This window comes from Lagopus muta, chromosome 7 (assembly GCF_023343835.1).
Source record: "Lagopus muta isolate bLagMut1 chromosome 7, bLagMut1 primary, whole genome shotgun sequence".
Taxonomy (NCBI): Eukaryota; Metazoa; Chordata; class Aves; order Galliformes; family Phasianidae; genus Lagopus; species Lagopus muta.
The window spans coordinates 14,122,501-14,146,774 of NC_064439.1; the positions used below are offsets into that span (position 1 = coordinate 14,122,501).

The 24,274-nt window shown below is 38.9% G+C and overlaps 1 protein-coding gene across 2 annotated transcripts in view; it reads left to right on the forward strand.

Moving 5' to 3' along the window:
* The window catches only part of ITGB1 (integrin subunit beta 1), a 41,620-nt gene extending 18,688 nt beyond the window's left edge, over positions 1-22,932 (forward strand). Inside the window, exons 4-17 of one of the 2 annotated variants that reach the window (XM_048952310.1) lie at positions 1,019-1,241; positions 3,177-3,347; positions 3,612-3,850; positions 4,756-4,911; positions 6,025-6,120; positions 6,984-7,073; positions 7,841-7,981; positions 8,103-8,305; positions 10,089-10,327; positions 11,714-11,936; positions 13,191-13,423; positions 14,965-15,131; positions 15,843-15,923; positions 21,724-22,932. In XM_048952310.1, coding sequence (XP_048808267.1) covers positions 1,019-1,241; positions 3,177-3,347; positions 3,612-3,850; positions 4,756-4,911; positions 6,025-6,120; positions 6,984-7,073; positions 7,841-7,981; positions 8,103-8,305; positions 10,089-10,327; positions 11,714-11,936; positions 13,191-13,423; positions 14,965-15,131; positions 15,843-15,917 — 2,256 coding nt within the window. In that variant the 3' untranslated portion in view covers positions 15,918-15,923; positions 21,724-22,932. The remainder of the gene's footprint in view (positions 1-1,018; positions 1,242-3,176; positions 3,348-3,611; positions 3,851-4,755; positions 4,912-6,024; positions 6,121-6,983; positions 7,074-7,840; positions 7,982-8,102; positions 8,306-10,088; positions 10,328-11,713; positions 11,937-13,190; positions 13,424-14,964; positions 15,132-15,842; positions 15,924-21,723) is intronic. The other variant, XM_048952311.1, reaches the window with a different exon arrangement.
* Positions 22,933-24,274: the final 1,342 nt, after the last annotated feature.

Consider the following 24,274-nt stretch of genomic DNA (forward strand, 5'->3'; position numbering starts at 1 on the left):
ATGCTGAAGTTTGCTTTTGGAAGGAAGATGTTCACATTTTTGTGTAGAGCTGGGGTTTGTGAGGATGGGTTTATTATGGTTGAGAACTGGGACACTTTCCTGTTTCATCTGTAAGATGATGTTGTGTATTTACCCACATGCAGTGTGTGCTGACTGTCCCTCCACTCAGTTTGTAAGCGTTAGGCACTTCAAGTAAACTGACCTGACTTTAGAATTTGGCCTTAAGCAGTCAGATTTATTGGAGGCTTTCATCAGCTTCTCATCAGTATCTGACAAGCTGTAAGATATATGTATTTACATGTATGCTTTGAGGAGAGGGAGAAATGAGATTGACTGTCCTCAGTTAGAAACCATATTTATTCGTGTTTCAGATTAGAGTGTTTTAGTATGTTTGAGGGAATGGTAATTTGTGCTCAGAGCAAGGCTGGGTGTGGTTTGGTTTAGAGGTTTTTGTTGTTGTTGCCTTTTTTTTCTTTTTCTTGCTAATGGATCTTACTTTTGGATTGAGTTTCCTCCAATATAAAAAGAATTGTTGCCTGTCTTTCCCCTGCTCTGTCAGTGTATCTCCTCTGTTATATTGTGGACTACTGAGATGCTCTTATATAAGCACTAATTAGAGCCTTTCAAAAAAAAAAGAAGGGAGGGCAGTTGGAAAGTAGGCTGTACGAGTAAGTTCACATAACTGTCAGCTGTGTGAAGATGTGAGCTTTTCCCATCAGCTGTAACTTCCAGAGTAGCTGATCTACAAAGATTCCCTGCTTCTGCCAGTGATGACATTGGAAATAAACCTATTTTCTTTCATCTTGCTGATATCTTTCACACAGTTTAATCTACGTAGATGCAAACTCCTGGATTAAGCTACTGTCACTGATGCATTGAGTAAAATATGAACTACTGTGTTTTATTATTGCATTTTTTTGAAGTATGGAATAATGGTTTAAAAAAAAAAAGTGTTGTGTGTGGAATATAACTGATTGCAGAGCTGTAAATGTAATGTTTATTCATCCATATTTTCTAGGACTTTCTGCAAGAAGGAGAACCAACATCTGCCCGATGTGATGACTTGGCAGCACTGAAGAGTAAAGGCTGTCCTGAGCAAGATATAGAAAATCCTAGGGGTAGCAAGCGGGTGCTTGAAGATAGAGAAGTAACAAATCGTAAGATAGGTGCTGCAGAGAAGCTGAAACCAGAGGCCATTACACAGATCCAGCCACAGAAATTAGTACTGCAACTAAGAGTCGGTAAGGACGGTTTCGTTCCAGTTCTTACATGATTTTCCTGCCACCACCACAACTGCACTTTGTGTATTGAATGTGTAGTCATTCTGTTTCAGAAATGATCACTGTTCAGGTTATATGAGTAATAGCAGAACTATTCAGGTTAACCCCAGGAGTTGAGGTACTTTGAATACTGACAGATTTTTATAAAAGATAAGGTAGTTTTTTATCTCTTGTTCCCAATAGATCTTCTGAGAAAACCGATACAGATGGTAAATATGTCCGCTTAGTTCTCTAGATGTATCAAAAAGATTAGATTCTCTTGTTTTCAGTAGTATGCAGTTGATTTTCTGCAGTGCCACTTCTTGAAATGGATGTGGAAGAGTGTGCAAAAGCCTGGAGAGGTTGTGAGAGCACATCCTATCCCTTGAATTATTCCAGTTGTCCAAAGTCTGCATGCCTGAGCTGAGTGGTTTTGCAGTGTGCAGCAACATTTTCAGTTTGCTGTATAAAATAGGTTCCAGAAGCTAAAGAAGTGGACACAGAACTGAATTAATGAAAACAGAGCAGTTACGTACCATTTCAAACCTGTAAAGATTTTATTCAAATGGATAGCAGGAAACAAGTCCTGTAGTTCACACAGTGCTTGAACACAGTGGAAACTGTTCTTAAGGAGAGTTCCTAGGTGCTGTAAAGATGTCCAGAAAATACCTTGCATTTACCTGGAAGAAGAGCCTATACATGGAGCTAGCTGCTTGTAGGGGGCTGCTGTAATAAATGCAAGGTGATCTGAGGCAGCTTAGCATAATGAGAAGGAAAGAAAAGGAAGGAGCAGAAGTCCTCTTGCAGTTTTGGTGTTTAGTTCTAATTATCCTTTCAGCTTCAAGAGGCTAAATTATCATCACCCTGTTGACACAGTGTTCAGCAGACACATGAGGGACCTGGGCGACCGAAACCTAATGACCCAAAAGCTCAGTGCTCCGTTTACAGGCAATTCCCTTGGTCACAAGTTCTCTGATTAGAGACTGTGCACACCCAGGAGATGTTTTCTGTGCTTTTAAGCAGTAGCTAAGGACTCTAAATTTTTTGTTTTGTTCTGCTTGTTTGTTTGTTTGTTTGTTTGTTTTTTAACAAAGCATGCTGCATAGCTGCCAGATCCATGTGTTCATCTCCTTTACCCATCTTATTTTCCTAATATTAACCAAATATTTGCTAACCATTGAGCAGACTTAATCAGCAGCAGAATCCCTATTTAGTGACGAAGGGATGGGGTGGAAAAAAAGACTTCTAATTCCATTCCTTATTTCATATACAATAGGCAAGAGAATTCTTTTCCATTTAACTTGAGGGCAATTCTGTGCTGTCTTCCAACACCAGAGCGGGACATGTGCTACTGTTGGCAAAGCTCAGGGCCTGGGCTTCCAGTTGCAACAGACAGTAACAAATTGTCTCACTGCTATTTCTATGTTCTCAGTCTATACTTGATGCGGAGTACCTTTAAATATTCTACCCAGAACTGTTGTGTTATAAACCTATTTTAACACTGTTATTCCTAAACTTAGAATTCCTGCAGTCATCTTGGATGCAAATAAATCTATGGAAATATGGAAAGTTTGTGTTACTAGATCTTACAGGAACCCTGTTAAAATTATTGCAAGCATCAAGATTTAAAATTGCAGGAAGTAAGGAAAGCTCGATTTTTGTCAGGCCAGTATCTTCTGTGGGGAGATAAAATGACTTAGATGTGTGGTGTTGGGCATCTGAAAGAAATGCTCTGAATTTTTTTCACTATAATTTCATGTTAATCATTTCAATTAACAGAAGAAAAAGTTCACCATTAATTAGTTCAAAACCTCCATCAATATCTGTAAGACTTGACTTTAAGAGGCATTTTTCCTGCCAGTGTGCTATTTGTGGAATTTGTAATGGCTTCTGTTTGTTGTTTAATCTGCGAAACAGGGGAACCACAAACATTTTCATTGAAGTTTAAGAGAGCTGAAGATTACCCTATTGACCTTTATTATCTCATGGACCTCTCCTATTCTATGAAGGATGATTTAGAGAATGTGAAAAGCCTTGGAACAGCTCTAATGCGTGAGATGGAAAAAATAACCTCAGATTTTCGAATTGGTAAGAAAGATTTGTTAATAAAATGTTTCCTTCCTGACATTCTTCACACAATTACGTATGGAGAGGGACTTTTTTAAAAACTAGCAGTATTGTGACTGAATAGAATCTGTTGAGAAATATGGAAACACGTGGTGGAGAAAGTAGAATGTAAACAAGTATGAGAAGCATTTCTAATGTCAGATCATCTATAATGAGTTTGCATTCTGTAAATAAGAGAGCTACATTCTTCAGCTCACAGAGTTTTTCTCTTTTTTTATTTCTTAGGATTTGGCTCTTTTGTGGAGAAAACTGTGATGCCATATATAAGTACAACACCAGCCAAACTCAGAAATCCTTGTACAGGTGACCAGAACTGTACGAGTCCATTTAGCTATAAAAATGTGCTCAGTCTTACTAGTGAAGGAAATAAGTTCAATGAGCTTGTAGGTAAACAGCACATTTCTGGGAATCTGGATTCTCCTGAAGGTGGATTTGATGCAATAATGCAAGTTGCTGTTTGTGGGGTAAGCGTGTATTGGTTTTCTTAAAGTGAACTGTTCTAACTGTTGCTTTAGATGAAGTATAGCAATAATACAGCTTAGTGTTCATGGTGGCTGGCCTGATGTTTCAGTTTGTCCCACTTTTGCTAGCAATGTAAGGTACGCTGGGCAGGCTGCATGAATACATTGACTTGTTTTGTGTAGACATGTATAGAATGGATGAAACCAGCACATGTGAAGCACATGGTCCCAGGTTGTGTTCACAGAAGATGAATGCATTCCAAAATTGATGTTTCTAAAGGTTTCTGTAAAAGAAAAGTCAAATTCTGCTCGCAAGTGTATGGAGTTGTGAATTGGCAGTTATGCTCCAATTATTTCATGTTATATGCTGCTTCTAGCTCAGGTTTCAGAGTAGCTTGATGAATTCCTACCAGCTTCTTAGACAGAAGTAGATCAAACAAGACTGTTGTATGTTTTTGGAGTTCTTATCCAGCTCACTGCTGCCTTTCATGTTTCTGATCTGACAGACAGTTCTATGTTCCTGTGCAATATGAACTCCCCAGAAGCGATACCTGAGGTTACTCTTTGTTACTGCACTGTTACGCTGTTGAGCAGTGTAAGGTGTCAGCACTTCCTGAAGCAATCCGGAGTCTTGTTTTAAAAGAGCAGATAGAATGTTCGTTACCTTTGGTGAAAATCCTGCAGCAAATGCTTTAGAGCACACAATGAAACATGAGCGCGTTTGAGTGAATTATATAATTTTCAGGATGATCCCTTCATCGTGTGGCTTCTCCTAAGTTTATCATGCACTCTCTATTTTTATTATGCACTTAACTCTTCAACATTGGTCCATATTGCTAAAAAAAAAAAAAAAAAAAAAAAAAAAGCAGTACAAAATACCTGAACTGGTTGTTGTTTTTTTTCCTAAGGACCAGATTGGATGGAGAAATGTTACAAGGCTATTGGTGTTCTCCACGGATGCTGGATTTCACTTTGCAGGGGATGGTAAACTTGGTGGAATTGTTTTACCAAATGATGGGAAATGTCACCTGGAAAATAATATGTACACAATGAGCCACTATTACGTAAGTCTTTATTTTGTCTTTAGGGAAATTAATATTTTTTGTGCTTAACTCAAAAAAAAAAAATCAATTCAGCCAAGTGGCACATTTTCTGAACACTACATCTTATGGAATTTACTTTTGCCTCTCTATTAAATCGGATGATTTCTACATGAGAAAAGCAAAACTGCAAGAGTTAATGTTGTAGTTGGAAAACTTCAGGAAATGTCAACTTTCATTTGTGGTGCTTAATAACTCTGCTCGTCCACTGGCAAACTCTGGTGCTGGCTCTATCCTACTATTTCATACTTCCACTATTTGTGCTCAGAAGTATTTCTACTTCTGCCCGGTTTTACGTAGCATCATACTTGGCTTCATTTACTTTGGGACCCAAATGATAGATTCACCTGTCTCTGTTCATGAGGGTTGGCTTTTTATTTCATTTCATTTCATTTTTAAGTCTGTTAGGCATTTGGAGTCATTTGAGCATGAGCTCTCACTGATTGAGTATGCTGCTCATAATTTTGCATTAATTGCTAATTGAGATTCTGTAGAATCCTAAGACTACTTGAAATCTTACAATACCAAATTTATGGTAAGTATGTTAGCAGCATGGCTGCTTTGGTTTATTGAGAGGTGAAGTAGGGGAAAGGTGAAAAGAAAAACATTTACTGAATAGGGTAAACACAGTAAGCTTTACCAAGTTTGCACGTTCATATGTTCCTAAATTTAAGATGGTGTTTCTCCAGTGACAACTTACATTTATTCTGGAACAGTACCAGAAGTGGTTTTAATGGTATTGAGTCAGATACCTTTTCACAAATGTGTGGAAAAATATTGAAGGTAACTGTGAGAATATTGAAATTAGGAATTGGAGGATTTCAGTGTCAGGGTGTGTGGCAGCATTTCTGTTGTCCCTTCCAAAACCAGCTCTCTTCCTGGGGCATACGTGGAATCTTTTGGATGGATATTGGTTTGCAGGGGTGGCTTTGATTTGGAGCTGTAAGATAAGCTGGCTAGTTGAAAGTCTTATGAATGCTTCTGAAATTCTTTTGTATTTACAACATCAAAATATTAACAGTTATTTTCTCTTGAGCATCGTAACTTTGATTTGCTTTATTTGTTTAATTTAAACAGGATTATCCCTCTATCGCTCATCTGGTACAGAAGCTTAGTGAGAACAATATTCAGACAATTTTTGCTGTTACTGAAGAGTTTCAGGCAGTTTATAAGGTAAGGATATATAATGCATTTTCAGGTCTCTGAACTTCTTTCCCCTGTAGAGACTGACAGCTAAGAGGCTGACTTAGATCTGGACTGAATTTATTAGAGCTGCTTGATATGAAATTAGAACAAGTAGAGATGGAAGTGATCACAGAGCCAGTATTTGGCTATTCATGCTTTTATTGTTAAGCTTTTCCCCTTTTCCCCACTTGTTCAAAGTGATGCTACGTGGTGTGTGTAATTTCCAAGGAGAAAATGGATCTTGTACTTCTTAAGAAAAGAATCCTCCTTGACTTTCTTAAATAAGTAAAAGGGGTTGGAGAACATATTTGTAATGCTACCTTTTCTGAATGGTTTTACAGCAAAATAGCTTAGGAAAGCATAGCCACTTATGAAGGAACACATTTTGTTCTTTGTGATCTGTTTATATTCCTCATGGTTAAAATTAACTGAACTGCTGCATACGATTATGAAATAGGAAATGATTGTGTGAAGGAGATGCATTTTTTTTTTTTCCTCCTTTCAAATTTTGATGGTTTTTTTTCTTCTGGAAATCATAAATTGTTTGCCTACCTCTACAAGTCTTGTGCTTCTTTTTTAAAATCATGAAGATTGGTGGCTAATTTTTGCAAGAAAATATCTTTACTTTATTCTGTTACAGTAACATGAATGCCTTTATTGTCAAAGTGCAGAAGAGAAAGGTGAATATTTGTTTATTCCAGCGGTTCTTGGTATGATCTCAAAAAGCTGACAACACTTCAGCCTTATTTTTTGAATAACACGCTATCACCACACACACATCTACAATGCAATTTATACTTGGATTGTTAGCAAGGCTGTAATTTTCCTTTTACTTTCGTAAATATTTACAGGAACTGAAAAACCTGATACCAAAATCAGCAGTGGGAACATTGTCTTCCAATTCCAGCAATGTCATTCAGTTGATCATTGATGCATACAATGTAAGTTCAAATCTTGTTTGCATGGTATTTGTTTTCCTTGCTTCTAAGTTATGAATTTTTCCAAGGTGGATTTTAAATTTCTCTACAAAATAGGAGGTTAGTATTGTGAAGGATAAATACAACACAAACCTGTTTCTTTAGAGCCTTCAGGTTTTCACCTGTCTTTCTTCCATTTAGAAAAGCAGAGGCCCCCTTTGCACTCTCTTGACTCCAAGAAAAATGTTTTCATCAGCATCAGTGGCTCCTACATTTGGACCCAGAATATTTTCCTCATAGCTGTGCTGTACCAAGAGGCACCATTTCCCCCTTTGGAGCACGCAGCACAAAGAAATGTCTCCCAATGCCTACATGTAGCAGGGCTGAGGTGTGATAAGGGGTTACCTGGCATGGCCATGAGCAGCTGTGAGCTGAGCTTTCTGGGCACCCCAGCACTGCCCAGCCCCAAGAGTGTCCCTCTGCTGGGCACAGGCAGACTCCACAGCATTTCCTGAGAGGGGTAGCATCATGCTTGGATTCTGTTGTGTTCAGAGCCAGAGACAGCTCATGTTCCCCCATGAGAGCCACTGGACACAACACACATCAGAACTGGGATCGAGTCCCCAGAGCCTCTTCTGCTCATTTTCCCACACATCCTGCACTTCCAAGTGTACGGATGGCTCTGCATCAGTACGAGGGTCAGAGAGCTACCTTGTGCGCACTGTCCTGGATTTTTCCATCAAAGTGCTTTTGCAACTCCATTCTAAGTTAGCTAATAACTACTGGTTTAGTCCCTTTCTTCAGAGGTGATCCTGGAAAACAGTAAGCTACCAAAAGGAGTGACAATCAGTTATAAATCATACTGCAAGAATGGAGTGAACGACACACAGGAAGATGGAAGAAAATGTTCCAACATTTCGATAGGAGATGAGGTAACCAACAATGCACGTCCTACTCTCAAATTTCACTTAAAATCTCTAGTGCTTAGTGTTTTCTTTACTTAGTACAAAGTTCCTTTTAATAATGTGAGACTTCATTTATTTTTGTTTGCAGGTTAGGTTTGAGATTAATGTAACAGCAAATGAATGTCCAAAGAAAGGACAAAATGAAACAATTAAAATTAAACCACTGGGATTCACTGAAGAAGTGGAAATCAATCTCCAGTTCATCTGTGATTGTCTGTGTCAAAGCGAAGGAGAACCGAATAGCCCTGCCTGCCACGACGGAAATGGGACATTTGAATGTGGAGCATGCAGGTAGATAAACAGACAGCTTGTTCATCTTTGCAAGAGGGAAAATATGAGCTATAGCTTTGTTTGCTTAATTGAAGTTGATTTGAGTTTAATAATTCTTTAGTGAAAGAACAAGAATTACTGTTACGGTCCTCTTTCCTGTAGGGCATTTTGACATACCTCATGTCTGCAAATAATCTGTGCTAGAAGTCATTAGACTGATACCGTTGTACAAGTCAGAATTAGAATTTGGCCTTGATTTAATCCTTTAAAGGATATAGGCCTTAAGGCTTTATTTTATTTCCCACATTTAATTTTAAAGTCTGTGTTTATGGCGGAGAAAATTAATGATTACTTTGTGATATTTTTGCAAATATTGATACTGATTTAATTTTATCTTTCTAATGTAAAGTCTGCTGATTTCAAGAGATTTAGAGGCTTTCTAGTTTGTGATAGGAGCTCCTACCCAGATTGGCACCAGTTGCTTCAAAGAAGGGAAAAATAAAGAGAGCAGCCTTTTATTTTGGATGACTTTTCCCCTCCTTGCTCCCTTTTCCTTGCTTTGTTTATAACTTTTGGGGGCCTTATTACAATATTTCTTCCAATTGCATTGTAAATGTCTGGGTATAGATCTAATCGTTTGTATAATTATGCTTTTGGAACTTCTATTTTTTCCCATTGTACTGGATTTTCTGCAGTTAAATGCCAGCAGGAGAGTAGTTGGATATCAGCTTGGTAAGTCAGGGTTTAAGCCATTTTTTCCCAAGAAACCAACAGCAAAAATGAAAAGCATTTCTTGTTGGAAACCCTTGAGACATGAATGGTAAAAGTTGAATGCAATTAAGTACTTCCCTAGGAAGATAGGATCCAGGACTTCAGGGAGCTGTACTAGGTGGTTCCTGCTCAATAGACTGCATCTATAAATAAATAAAAATATAAAAATGTTATAAATCTTGTTCTTAAAACTTTATGAGTATTTATTAAAAACAATGAAAAAACTATTGACTTCTAGCTTATGGGATTTTGAGTATAGGACAGTCTTCCTGGTGAGGCTGATGACAGTAGCTAATTGAGTGCTTGAAAGACTGAGTTATGAGTAACTCCTTAATATTAAGTAAGCTGAGGAATAAGCTACTTCAGGCCATATACAATAGATAAAGTGCTTAATTTTGCAGTTATTTTTTATGTTCTCTTTAAATAATGGAAGCAGCTTTTCCCATCCTTGTCTGTAAACAGAGTTACTAAACTTAGTATCACTGTTACTAGAGTCCCTGCGGTTTGTCGCAAGGGTAAAAACCTCCAGGTAAGAACAGCGTTTTTCTCTGGCAACAGCTGCAATTTTGTGATGAAAGCATTATTTCTGATTGTCTTTTTGACAATAGCTTGTTTGAGTTTGTCAATAGCTGAACAAGAATAACCTCCATTTCTTCATCAGTGTTTTAGCCTCGACAGTGAGAATGCTGAATCCCAAAGGTCCCAGTTGAATTTGCTGGTGCTCAGCAGCTCTGAAGATCAGTTACTCCCCTGCCTAATTGCTGTTCTTGGGAGATTTCTTTCAGTGAAGTTTGACAGCAGCTACATCGAGCAGTTATTGTCACTTAAAAGTAGCTGCTGTTCTGTCACACCAGAGAGGAATTAATAGTGGTTATGTAGCAGTCTAGCTAGGGGTGGTGACACTTCTTCTTACCTGGAAAAAGTTATCAATGTAAGATCATTTTCATCCAGCTAAATCCAGCAGCTTCAAGAGCTGTTTCATTTGCCCGCAGAGGTGGATTTTCACATTTTCAGTCATGTTCTTACTTTGCAGATGTAACGAAGGACGTATCGGAAGACTTTGTGAATGTAGCACAGATGAAGTAAATAGTGAGGATATGGATGCTTACTGCAGAAGGGAGAACAGTACAGAAATATGCAGCAACAATGGAGAGTGTATTTGTGGACAGTGTGTATGCAAGAAAAGAGAAAACACCAACGAAGTGTATTCTGGCAAATATTGTGAATGTGATAACTTCAACTGCGATCGATCAAACGGCTTGATTTGTGGAGGTGAGAAACTACTTCAGACTTCTCTGTAAGAAAACTGGCCAATAGTTTACAAATCTGTCAACTGTAGCCTGTAAAGTAGTTGTACTTAGCTTAAAAATACATAGCTACGTGATAACAGAGGCAACATGCAGATTTTCAGTGGTTGAAAATACTCATCTATTAATAAAACAACTCTTTGCAGTCATGAGCATAGAGTGTGTTTATGCACATTTCGTCTTCCTTGAATCACAGCTCCAAGAAGGATGTGAAGTGAATTTGGCTTCTGCTGTTTATTACAGAATTATGCTCAGATATTATAGTAAAGAATGCTAAGACAACTGTCTTAATGTTAGGAAGTTATATTGGCTCAGTGTAACCACTGCAGCAATAAAAAGAGATAATGACCTCACTTACAGCTTAGTGTTTGAATTGATGCTTGACAAGATACCAGGGAGATGCTATCTTGAGACTATTGTAGAGGTGAGTGAAGCTTAGAATGTGCAAGACCCAGGGAGATGTCTTCAGTGCTTGAAACAAGATTCTAAATGGCAGTTGATTCTGGAATCAAAAGAAATTTAGAAAATCCTTTAGCACCTACGGTTTAATTTAATGTTGATGCACATATTTTCGCCCTTTAACTTCCTTAGGATCCTTTGTATGTGGAAGTGTTCAATGGGTATATAACTACTGCTTCAGTTTTGACTGTGATCCAGAAGTAAAACAGAGAAGCCACTAAGAGTTAACTGAATTAAGAGAATACCTAGTCTGCCTGGTTCTTTCAGAATATGCCTGTTGCTCATCAGCTGTCCAAAGGATAGGAGCAATGGTGGTGTTGTCCTAAGATACATGGTGACAGATGAGCACTGAGCTAAACACTTGATTTTCCATGGAGATGGAGAGATGCAGTCCTAGGTCTTTCCATCCAAAATGCCCCATTGGGGATGCAAGTTGCAGCAGCTGAATGAGGTTTTAGGGAGCCAAAAGTCCTTCTTTTTTCTGTGATACAAGTCCAAGATCTTTTTAGATCTTACTTTATAGATTTATGTAAAGATAGGTTCAGAGACAGTAGTGATCGGTGCATCTACGAAATTTTCAGCCGAAGCAATACTGTGTTGCTCTCTGCCCATGAGTTACTGCCATGACCAGCTGTCCCAAATCTTGTTATTTCATTTATGAAAGGAAATCCAAATGTAAGAAATTGGGGAAAGGAGAGAAACCTCTGTAAGTAGAGTTTCTTTTAAGGAATTAAATCTGTAGCTCTTTTGCTTCATTACTGTCTTCATTTTTTGCCCACTGGGGTTCTCTTTTCCCTGTGTCTATCCTAAAGTGGCAAACATTTGTTTCTTACTGTCATAAATGTGTTTCACGTTAGACTTGATTACACTGAAATATCTTTTCAATGCGCAGGAAATGGTATCTGCAAATGCAGAGTGTGCGAGTGTTTCCCCAACTTCACTGGCAGTGCTTGTGATTGTTCTTTGGATACCACTCCCTGCCTGGCAGCGAACAAACAGATTTGCAATGGAAGGGGAACCTGTGAATGTGGTACTTGCAATTGTACAGATCCCAAATTCCAAGGCCCCACATGTGAGATGTGTCAGACGTGCGTTGGTGTCTGTGCAGAGCACAAGTAAGTAACTAGAAAGGCAAATCCCAGCTTATGTTTGTTTGGCTCTGTGATACATACTTATGCTGAATTTGAAAATGAGGCTCTTGATACTGTGCTCTGTCCTATCCTGAAATGTAGGAATATCATGTGATCCCTTTAGATAATGGAAGTTGTTGGATGAGGATCAAGAAATACAACACAAACAGTATTTTGATTGCTCCCAAGTAGACTATTTATCTCTTAAATTCTTTCCCTGCTGTTTTTTTGTTACGCACTGGAATGTGTGTGTTGTTCAGTCGGTTTTATCCATTCAGATTGATTTGATTGACTTGGACAGGTTACAGCTTTATGTATGATTACCAACAGCCAACATTCTGTAGAGCTGAAGAAAGTGTAGGCCTAAAGCAGCAGGCTGTGAAGTCCCATCATCTTGGCCTTTTGAAATTCACATAGCAAAAAATAAGCAGAAGTATGCTGCTGTTTCCAGAGGAGTTAAAATTTCAGCTAAGCACTTTCTAAAGACTTGTTTAATTTTAAGATGTTTAAAAAAAAAACTTACTGAAAGAACGCCATCATGTGTTATTATTTAATAGATATTAATTATTCTTGACAGGTAAAAACTAAACCTTGATGTGTGAGGGCCAATGAAATTTGCATCCCTGTCTTAGGAAATCCAGGTTTTTGGAAGTGAAGGATTTTCTGCGTACAAACTGTTGAAATAAATTTATGATTGGTGGCTGTGCTGATTCCTGGCATTAAGGATTCTCTCAGCTGCTGTAAAATTCCTGAGCAGTCTGCTTTTTTTCGGTGATGTATTCAGAGTGATAACTTATCATAAAATTCCTCAGCCAGTTTGTCCTTCTTAGCCCAGTACCTCAGGTAGTGTTTTATTGTAAACCTTCTGTTCCTACCCTTGTCTGAGGGTATTCATTTTCCTGGTGGAAACGTTGAAAAAGTTGTAGATATCATTCCTTTTAGACATTTAGTTCTTAGGGTTGGTTGGTTGGTTTTTTCCCCTCCCTGTCCTTGAAGCTTATGAGTCATTTAGTTAAACCAGGAATTTGGTAAAGCAGGTCTTTGTTAATCTAAAGGTACATCAGTGTTCTGACTGGTAAAAAGTCATCTTTTTTTTTTTTTTTTTTTTTTTTTTTGCTCTTATGTCCACGTTGGTGTTTTTTTTTTTCCTCTTTCTCCTTTATGTTTCTTTACATTAAATGCTAAAAAGCTTCTGTGAACATATGAGCAAGCATTGTTTCTGATCGTGTATTTCCACAGGGATTGTGTTCAGTGCAGAGCTTTCGATAAGGGAGAAAAAAAGGAAACATGTTCTCAGGAATGCATGCATTTTAACATGACACGGGTAGAAAGTCGAGACAAATTGCCGCAGCCCGGCCAGCCCGATCCGCTGTCTCACTGCAAAGAAAAGGACGTCGATGACTGCTGGTTCTACTTCACGTACTCCGTCAATTCAAATGGTGAAGCCAGTGTCCATGTGGTAGAGACACCAGGTATGAAACCTGATGTTGCCTTCTCTTCCTTCGCCTTAATTCTCACCGATGTCGTGTACTGTAAAGTAGCTCTGGTTGTTCTACCTGAGTTGCATTCACAAACAGTATCTGTTAGTTGCGTGAGAGCTGCAGATATTCAGAACTGAAGTGGCATTTTAAAAATTTAAGTCTCTCTAGACCTGTTTTTTCTAAGCTTTGGGCTGACAGAAACAAGTTTGGTTTTTTGTTTGTCTGTTTTTTAAATCAGTCAGAGATGTAAGTTTGTTTTTCGTGCATTTCGTGTTTCTGTTTGGTGACTTTGGGCTCGTATTAACTGTCCTGCAGCAACTTGTAGGTATCTGAATTTTGCTTTCTGTTTTTTGGCTTCTGTTTTCTTTCTGAGTAAAATAGTACTTCCAATTAAGAATGTTTTAAATTCTTTAGAAATGTTTTCTAAAGTATTGAAAGGAAGATCTTAAGCCCCATATTCTCTTAGGACAAGTCAATACCCACCCAGTATGTATGGAAACTGGCCTTTTCTTCCCATATAAATTTATGTTGCCCTTAGATAAGAGTGGAACCAAGGCTTCTGAAGAATTTGTATTCTGCAAGAGGATTTTGTATGATATGGGCACTAGAGGAGCAAGTTCTGCCTGGCAGAGTTGGGTTTGGTGGAGCAGATGTTCACTCCTTACTCATTCCCAAAGAATCCCTGCCCTATCTCTTCCTACTTCTCAACCCTACAGCAGCATCTGCCAAGATAAGGAGTCCACAGTTTGTGGAATCACTGTTCACATGGACATAGGAGTAACAGGAGTTCTCTTTGCTTGTGATACCTCCATTCAGTGCCTTGAACTCTACAGAAGCCCTTCATCAGTTTGTGACTATTGAGAATTGTTCTTTAACAGGGTTAATTTCGAGGTTATTTTTGCCCATTGGTTCCTGCATTTTTCAACTATGTTCTTAGTCTCAAACATTCCTTTATTTTGAAGGTGTGCAATATTTTTATCCAAAGATGTGGATTTTTTACCTTCGGCTGAGACCAATTCCCAAGATGAGAAAATATCCTGAAAACATTGTCCCATAGAAGCAAAGTGTTAATTGCTAAATACATAGAAATAAGTAATAGAGCTAATCTGAGATAAAAAAGAGGAACACTGTTCCCTTATAATGCTGTCTATAGAGGCCACTGACTGACTAACCAGACATTTGTCCCTCTGGCACCATCTTTGAGTTAGAGCTCCTGTATGTTTAGAATACAGTTACTAGTTATTTTGTCCGAGTTCTCTAAATGAATAGCTTGAGAGGTTACCAGTCTGTTGATTTCATCTTCAGAATAGTGATTATTCTGTTGCTAAGATTAAACAGAAAGATGGAAGGACAAATACCTGGAACATTCCAAAGATGTGCTGTTCCAAACTTCTGTAATTTGACATGAAAGTAGTATTAGCATTCCTCAGACATTTAAAATGATGGCTTCAGTACAAAATGTACATTTTTAAAAGCATTTGAACATCATTACCACTTTGTAAAGTCATGCTTCTCTTGTTTTTGTACCCTAGAATGCCCCAGTGGCCCTGACATCATACCCATTGTAGCTGGCGTGGTTGCTGGAATTGTTCTTATTGGACTTGCATTGTTATTGATTTGGAAACTACTAATGATCATTCATGACAGAAGAGAATTTGCTAAATTTGAAAAGGAGAAGATGAATGCCAAGTGGGATACGGTAAGCTGGGAGGCTTTTATCTCTTTAACAGCTATGGTAGTTGGTGAGGAATAGATTTCTTTTGTTCACATGCCCTTCATGTTTCCAATTTGTTTCTCCTTAGGACAGGAATTTCTCCCAATTCCTCCTTTTTGTTTCAGATTGTTTTTCCATAGGGCAGGAATACGCAAGTATCCTTATTTTCAGCTGACTTGAAACAAGTGTAATTTGTTATTGATAAAAGTAAATAAATAAATAAAACAGACCTCTTCAAGAAGTACATCTTGACTTAGAAAAGTGAGTAGTAACTTCAGTTGGAATGAAATTCCAGAGAGAAAATGTGATGGTGACAGAACAGTTCAGCAAGAGATTTCGTTAACAGTAACAGAACAATGGTTGCTACTGGTTTGGTGAAACCTTCTCAGCGTCTTGACAACAAAAAAAGAGTCAGAAACATAAGCCTTTGGTCTGTAGGCTTAGGCATGCTTTTGGGTTTCTGCTTTTGGGAAAATGCAGGCATCTGCTAGTTCCCATGTGCACTGGATGAGAAGAATTTTTTTAAAATCTCTTAGGAAACCTTTTTATTTAAGAAAATGAATTAGTTCTACATTGGGAAAAATGTTACTAACGCTTTTCTTTACATATATGTAGCATGATTTTTTGGGTGGTACTTGAGAATGTTACTTTTTTTCCTGTTGAATTATTTGAAATTGACCATTTCTTTTACTTCAGCAAGAAAACCCAATATACAAGAGTCCTATTAACAATTTCAAGAACCCAAACTATGGACGTAAAGCTGGTCTCTAAGTCTCAGTTTGTATCTTCTTTCATTTTCTTCCTTTTGTTTCCTTTGCATGTCACTTCAAACTCACTGTGTGTCACAGTCAGTTTATCACAGTTTGAGTCTTGCACAGTTATCTACTGCTGCTTTGGTTGTGGGGTTTTAAAGAATGCAATTTGAAAATCTAACTTGTTTTGACAGAAGGATTGCTTTCTTACTAATACCACCAGTACTGGCTTACAAAACTATTCTACAAGTGATTTATTTTCATGAACTACTTGTGGATAAATAAGTGGGTGCATAACAGAACAGTAGATAGGATTTATGAAGCTTTCTGGATTGTGTAGAAAAACAGAAGTTCAGGGAAGAATTTAGGGAAGAATCTTCTATTCCCTCAAATCAACAGTAAGTTTGCTTGAAGCTGGTATGTTTTCAAACCTAGTTTAGATGTTCCTGGGATATCCCAGCTTGTCAATATCACCGTTTTTTGTTTTTTGGTTGTTTTTTTTTATTATTATTATTATTATTAGAATAAGTCTGGAAACATTCAGGGTAGCCTCACAGAGTGGGTTTGTAACTGCTTTGGCTTATCAACATAGAACTGTCCCATATTTGTAGTGTGAAATGCATATTCTTTGCTGCTTTGGTAACTAAATATGCACCTAGTTCGTTCAGTTCCTATTTCTGTTACAACTGGTAGTATCAGCCCTTGTAGCTTAGTCAGTTTAGGGCCCTCCTTTGAAAAGAAATTCACACAAGAGCAGAACATTTCTTGTCCCCTCCGGATGTATTTTTCCTCAGTTTCTGAGTCCTGTTAAACTTTGTGAGAATCCCTAATTTCTGTTTGGAACTGCTAACTTCAGTTCTCTTCATACCTGACAAGAAACAGCAGCACCCCAAACAGCAAGATGGTAAACCAGAAGTGACAGATAACCTACACACACTTTGCTCTTGCACTTTCCTGAGTGCTTTAGTGTGTCTCCTCCTTCCCTGGGACGCCCAGTTGCTGGTGAAGAGGTGGGGATGATAGTGAGGCAGTGGGTGTCAGATGAATGTTGAGGGATAAGAAATAGGGAATAAAGGGAGGAGGAAGTAGAATCTGAGAAAGTAGGGAAGGCAATGCATCCCTATAAATATCAAAGGGTTCAGGAGCCAGTGGAAGAGAAGGAGCTGTCTGTAATTTCGGTCTTTCTGCTATCTCCCTTTCTCAGCATTGCACTTAAAAGATTTTGTAAAGAGAAAATGAGGGGAGAAAATCAGAATAGAAAGTATTTAAATTCTTGCCTGTGCTCACCGTGACAACATTTCCAAATAGTTTGCCTAGCATTCTGAGTTCTAGCCTCATAAATGTACTTGCCTTTTCTCTTTACAATCATTTCACTTTTCAGTGTGTCCCAAATTGGTGGTAAAAAACGTTTGTTATGCTTGCCACACCAACCACGTTCACCTTCCTTCCATTTTTCCTTCTCTGCGCTTTTTTGGAGAGGAAATTGAGTTGTTGCTCCTTTCTAACATTTCATGCAATCCATCTGTTTGAGTCTCCATTACCATCTTTTGTGCTGTTCACTGAGTTGTGTGTGTTCTGTTGCTTGCAGAACAAGCATGGAACAAACCGTGTGGTGTGTAACTTCCATTCTTTGGTCTCATTCTCTGCTCTGTGACTCTCCCAGGATATGATGTCCTCAGTGTTGCCATTTCTCCTCAAAATTTACTTATTGCTAAAAGCTTTCCCCTCCTTCCTTTGTTCATGGAAAGATTGAATTCTGCCTTTTTGTTTCACTCCCTTGTGAAGATAAAAAGGAATATGACAGTGTGTGGGTCTTCATGTATGATTTTATTTTTGCTCGTATTCATAGAAATAGCTGAACTCTGGAGAGAGAGTGAGAGAGAGAGAGGGAGGCATTTTCTGTTTTATCAAGCACCAGGAAAGCATTGGCGCAGTAGGTTGGCCTTAGGAAGAAAAAGGAGAAAATCCTCCTTTTCCCAATAACAGAGATTTTCTGAGGGTCTAAAATGGCCATTAACAGTGTTTTTTAATAGTATGCTAGTGGTTTTCTTCCACCAGTCACAGCGTAATGCCCTCTGCCATCTGCATTGCCCCTCAAGCGTGGCCCTTGCTTCACCCTCTGATTCAATTGCTGTATTTACAGATTGACAGATGCCTGTCTTAGATGCCTGTAAAATAATGAACAACAGTCATGTTGTAGAACATCATTATGAATTATAGTAAAACAAGTAAAAATATTTATGAGAGCTGAAAATAGTAAGAACCAGCTCTTGAGCACTGTATGTGGGGAAGTTTAAGCATTCTGGGCAGCAGTTCCTTAGAGTGACTTAGGACTTCAACCATTAGTAAGGTAGGTACTCCAGGTGACTGTTGAAACAGTAAATCCACGGAGAAGAATCCTATGTTGTAAGCTCATCTTCATTCAACACTGGGCTAAACTGTTTACCTCTGAACAGCCCAGCCTAGTTAAAAATGAGTACTGTTATAAGAATGTGGCACTTATTCTCTGCTAAAGGTACTTTTATAAATATCTCTATCTTTATTCCAACATACTTCACCATATTTTGTATATAGTTATTGTTTGTTGGTTTTTACTGTTCCATCTTGTTGTTGCATAAGTGTGCATGATGTTTTCATTTGTAAGGGCTCATGGCAGAAGCTTTTTTCCTAATGTCGCATGCTTAAATCAATGCATTTTCTGCATTGGCATAAAGGAAATGGGTTTGCTTAAAGAGCAGTAGCATTTGTCTAAGCAAGTTTGGTGTACCATATTCTAGTCACCAGTTACAAGTGCAGAGCGCTGCTAACCTCTGAAAGTTTGTTCTGTGTCCCAGCTGTGAAAGGGCCCAGGTGGGGTGAGGGTTGTGTTAGACTAGTGGGTGTTCATTTGCTACCTCCATCTCAGTTCTAATGAACAGCTCTAACTCGATCTCTGTAAGCTGGGGCTGAGATGCAGTGCCTGAGTGCAGCTGGCAAGGCCAGTGCTGTCAGTGCCTGCTTCGTGGAAGTATTTGGGTACCTCTGTTCTGGTTAAAGGCAGTAGAGCCACATAAGCTGCTCAGCTGATGAAGTGTAAGGTTGAGCTGAACAGTTTTGGCTGTGCTGACTGAATCTCCATTATTTGTAATGGGACCTGAGACACTTCAGCTGATAGGAGGAGGCACCTTGTTAAGTGCCTTATCCTGCGACCTAAATTTCACTGTGCATTTCCAAGAGTTCTTGCAAACACGAATGCAGGTATGCAGGAAGACAGTACAGCGTTTCATTTTCTTTGTAAAATCAGCCTTGTGCTAAAGAAAGAGCGCTTATACTTCATATCATAACTTCTCTTGAAAAAGCATTAGACTTACTGCATTTTGAACTGATTCCAAATTCAAATTAATTATAGCAACTACACCCTGCAAATTTCTAAGCATTACTGCTAAATTTTGGACTGACAACTGACTGAAGTTCTCTCTCTTTTGTAAGTAAAAAATGCAAACCTACACCTCACTGTATGTGAGCGTTGAAGGTTGAAAGCGTGGTGCAACAAATGTTATACCATGCCTTGCTCTGTAAAAGCTCTGTATGTATTTTCTAGTCTGCATATGATACAGCCTATTAAGCTTACAGATTTTCTGTGCATTATACATTTTACTTTTTATAGGGGAGGGGAGAAGTCTGTGTTAAAACTTATCTAGAAAGCAGTCAACATAACGTTGCCAAGCATTTAAACATGATGAAAGCTCTCATCCCTCGCAGTTGGATTCTTTTCTGCCTTCCAGTTTCATCTGCATGTTACTACTGCAAAATCTTAGCATAAAAATGTTCTGCAGGGGGCGAGCAAGAAATGTTGCCCTGGTAATTTATCTGGCTGAGAGTTAGCTGCAACACTATGTCCATGATAAATACTTTTCCTCCACCCCCTCATCTCTTTCTGAACTAGTAGAGGACAGGTTTTTAAATAAGAGAGCATTGCCTGGGATCTGATGGAAAAGTCTTTGCCATTACTGAGTTTAGCCTACACTGGACCCCTAGTTGCAGCTTCACCTCAAACCAGATGATGCTGACTCCCCTCTTGAGGAGCTAGCAAAGAATACAGATTTAAGGAAAAAGACACTGTGTAGCAGTCCAGTTTCTGGAGCTGAGAGATCAGGTTTGGTGACTCAGCCCTGGCAATACTGGATGTGCCTTTCTGTTCCTTACATGGAGAAAAGGCTACTTTAAGGAGAAATACTCTTTGTTGGAGAAGAACTGCGACGAAGGCAGAACCCCATCTCAATGGCCTTGCCCTAGCAGCAGCCACTGTTGCTTGGGTGCATCAGTCAGCTTGTCCTTTACTAGGTCTTGCACACAGAAGGTAACAGAATTTCCCAGGAGCAGTTATAGAAGTTTCAGCCCAAGTAGTTTTTTCCTCACCTCGTCACCTTGTGGCACATCCTGTGGTATTTGTAGTTGATGTTTCAGCTTTATAACCCTAAAAAAAAAAACCAAAAAAAACCCAGACATGTCTATTCTCTATAAATCACGTACGTTTATAGGTGCTTCAAGTTCCTTACAAATGAAAAGGTCATTCAGAGCAGCATCTCATGGCATGATGCGACCCATTTTATGTATGAATATTAATCGCTTGATTTTGAGACTTTACAGAACGCCTCCTCTATGCCATTTGATCTCAAGTGCTGTGTATAAAACAATAAAAATCTACTTGAAGATCTGCTTTATTAAAGCAATAAGTCTCCACCAGACACAATTTGTTCCACACCAAAAGCCAGACTATCAAAGATGAAAGAAAAAAAATGATATCCAGAAGTGGGGAACAGGGGGTAGGAGCAGGATTTCCTTTGATTGACTGTAGGAAAAAAAAAATTAACCTGAAATATTTTAAATGCTATGTAATTGAATAGCGTAGAATTGAATTATGATGTAATAAGACATCTTAGTTGAGAAGAATTTCAAAGGGAGAGATACTCCCCTACTGCTGATGAAGACCAGATATGGTTCTGGCCAGAGCTGTACTTAGGCTGACATCTGCTCTGTGCAGAACTTCCTCAGGAATTATTTGTACATGCACAGAAGAGTTTGATGATGGTAAACCACATTTATTTAGCTTGCAGCTCAGCTGTGGTAAGAGCACAGAACAGGAGATCTAGCCTGTGCTGGCAGAATTCCTGCAATAGCCTTTCCTCTAATGAGATTCATCTCTTCATTTAGATTTTAAGCTGTTCATCCTAGGTGTACAAGGATGTGCCATAAATGGAGTAAGACTTACTAAGATAAACGCGTTTGCATCACAGCAGCCATCTTTGAGATTTAACTGCGCGTTTTGTACGTACCAGGAGAGAGGAGGGAGCCTACAGGAATAGAAAGAGAATTACAAGTGCAGATGTTCAACACTGAATATTGAATATGTATTGTTAAGATGGTACAACCCTTTTGTCTGTGTTTCAAGAATTCAATTATAACATGAAATAAGCTATTTAATGTTAATTCTAGCAGGATGTGGTCATTGAACAGTCATAGTTTCAAATGATATTGTTGCAGTTCTGTTCTTTAAAAACCCCATTGGGCTCCAGACTTGAGCTGACTGCTCAGCCTGAGATAGGAGCGTATGAGGTTCAGCAGCTTTAAAAGAAATCTGATGTCAGCTGAGTAGGATCGTGCCTAACGCTTTGCTTTGTTAGCTGAGCATGCCTTTAAGTTGCTAGAGGGAAAACTAGCTTTACTTAAGCTGTTTGTGTACAAACAAAACATTGAGTAATTTCTTAAGCTAATGTTCATTCTTGTTAAAAACGCTGCTTTTTTCACATCTCTGAATGTTAATGCAAATATTTTTCTTTTTCTAGGGTGAAAATCCTATTTACAAGAGTGCAGTGACAACTGTGGTCAATCCTAAATATGAGGGAAAATGAACACTGCTTGTATAACTTCACAACACTGTATGCAGCATAGCAATTTTTGTAGTCACAGTAAGATAGATTTAGGGCAAACTGCAGTGATTTTACTAATTCATTACATATAGGTTTGTTTTCCTGTTCAGGTTTTGAGAATGTACCATATGTAATTTTTTTTATGTTTATTTTTAATTTCTTTTGCAAATAAAAATCAGTGCCAGGGGTCTGACAAAAAAACAAAAACTTGAGACTGTGTAGCCTAGTCAGCTAAGGTCACATGGTGCCTTTTTGACCTTTTCCACTCCCGTGCTGTGAATCTAGATCTTCTAGGGTGTGCTAGTGCTTTGACAAGACTGGGAGGGAACTGGTTAAAGCAATCAGCATGAGGGCTCTGCCTAGCCATTTAGCGTTACAATGTGTAGCTTTACAGGGAAATCAGGGCTTGAGTTTGCAGATTATTGAAACTCATGTAGCATGGAGCTGGTGAATTACAGGGCTTCTGCTTGCTAGACATATGATTAAGTAGATGGTAAGTTGAATGAGTTGGAAATGAGCAGTGTAAAAGGTGGAAAAAGTGTGAGCATACTTATTTTTAATTTTGTGATTGCTTATTGTCAGGGTATGGTTAAGATGAAAGGGTTTGGAAAGAATTCTCAGAAGGAAAAACATAGCTTTAAAACACGTGCCATTACTGAGAAAGTTGCTGACTGGTAACTTGCTTCATTTTTCTTTGTAAATTCAAGCCCTGGTTGGGCAGTATCATGAAGTGCTTTACCAAGACATCCTCAAAACACATAAGGGCCTTACATCACACTGTGTCTTTCTTGTTAATGTTTCTTTAGTCTGGTGCTTTGTCACACTCCTAATCTTTTTAACGTATTTGGTTGCGATTCTTTGTAATATTTTTGTATCAACACAAGAGTTTTTTTTCTTTCTGGGCAGTCTTAGCTGTAAATTTGCCTTTGCCCCGTAGCTAAGATTGCATAGTTTGTCATGTGACAAGTCACACATTTTTGCCATGTGCCATGTATATTTGCCTTTGACCATTCAAACTGCATTACAGTCATATCCTTGTTTTAAGTGCCTTTTTATTTTAACAGATGTTCACTTTTTACAGTGCTATTACTGAAGTTATTTATTAAATAAAAGTACCTTAAAATACTTGCATGTTGTCTCTTTATCTTGTAGAAGTAGATCTCATTTAGAACAAAAAGAAAAAGGAAAAAGAGAACTGTCTGATGGGCAAGAGATAATAAAAATTGTAGTAGTATAATGCATGGTATTTGGATCAAATCTGAGAAGAGGTGAGGTACAGCTGATCTTCAAGGTAAAAGGTAAGGTAAAAGAAGTTAGATGTACCAAGTGCACGAAGGCCAGGGTGCAGCACAGTGCTTATCATGTGGCATGACAACTGATGTGAAGCCACAGCTTGTGTGCTAAAGGATTTCTGTAAGTTAGGGCAGTTCTACCACACTACCACTGTTTGGTTAATATTGTTTCACAACACACAGCAAATGAGAATAACGCATTGTTTTAAGAAAAGAAAAGCTGATGAACAGGGCTCTGTTTTAAAAGTTGCTTTCACTGTTCTCGGGCTGAGGGCAGAAGCAGCCCAGTTTCCCTGCAATGTGTGTGGCTGAAGTGCCTCTCCCTTAGAGAGGCAGCTGGAGGTAGGAGCCAATTATCGGGCGGCCCTGGTTGTGTAAAGCCAGCAATTGGCAGGATTGTGTTGATGTTGGTGTCTTCAGGCGGTTCAGTCCGCACCCACAGCCGCAGCGGCACGTGCTCATGTGGCGCTGATGGAGGAGAGTGGAGGTGCGAGGGGCAAGGGACAGCGGCTGGGTAGACCGAGTGTCAGGGACGAGCACTGCATTCCTGTCCGTATTTCCCACTTCATTCTGCTTGGCCAGAAAGGGGAAGAGGGATGAGGCCGTTGGTTCTGTCTGTATTTCTGCGTGCTGGTTTTGGTGATGCTTTGTGTGTGTTTGTGCATGCGGTGTGTGCGTGTTCTCTGCATGCGCACACTTGGCAGGGAGTGTGCACTTAGGCTCACTATTAGTTGGGCCCGTGGACATGGAGCTGCAGCAACCTCGCTTCCCTTGGGCTGCTGGAGTTGGCAACAGGTATGTTTTTGCTGGGTGGTGCAAGCGAGAGCCAAGTCACAGATCGGAAGAAGCAGTAGTTGAGCCTGCTGTCATTCATAACAAAATCCACAGTACTGCTCTGAATTGCTTCTTGCTTTGTGAATGCTCTCTCTTGTATTGCCATTCCAAATAGCACATAAACAGTCTGAGAGTGGCGTTTAGTCTGACCAAAAATAAGGAAGAAGCGAATGCTGCACTGTCCGTACAATTTGTGTTATTTGATCTATATCCACTTTACAGAACTGCAGTTCAACTCTGGTCTCAAGGGATGAGATTTTATTTTGGACCTCTGAATACTTGTCTTCATTCTGCTTTGGTCATTTCCCCAACAAAAATGAATTTCTATAGCACCTTAACAC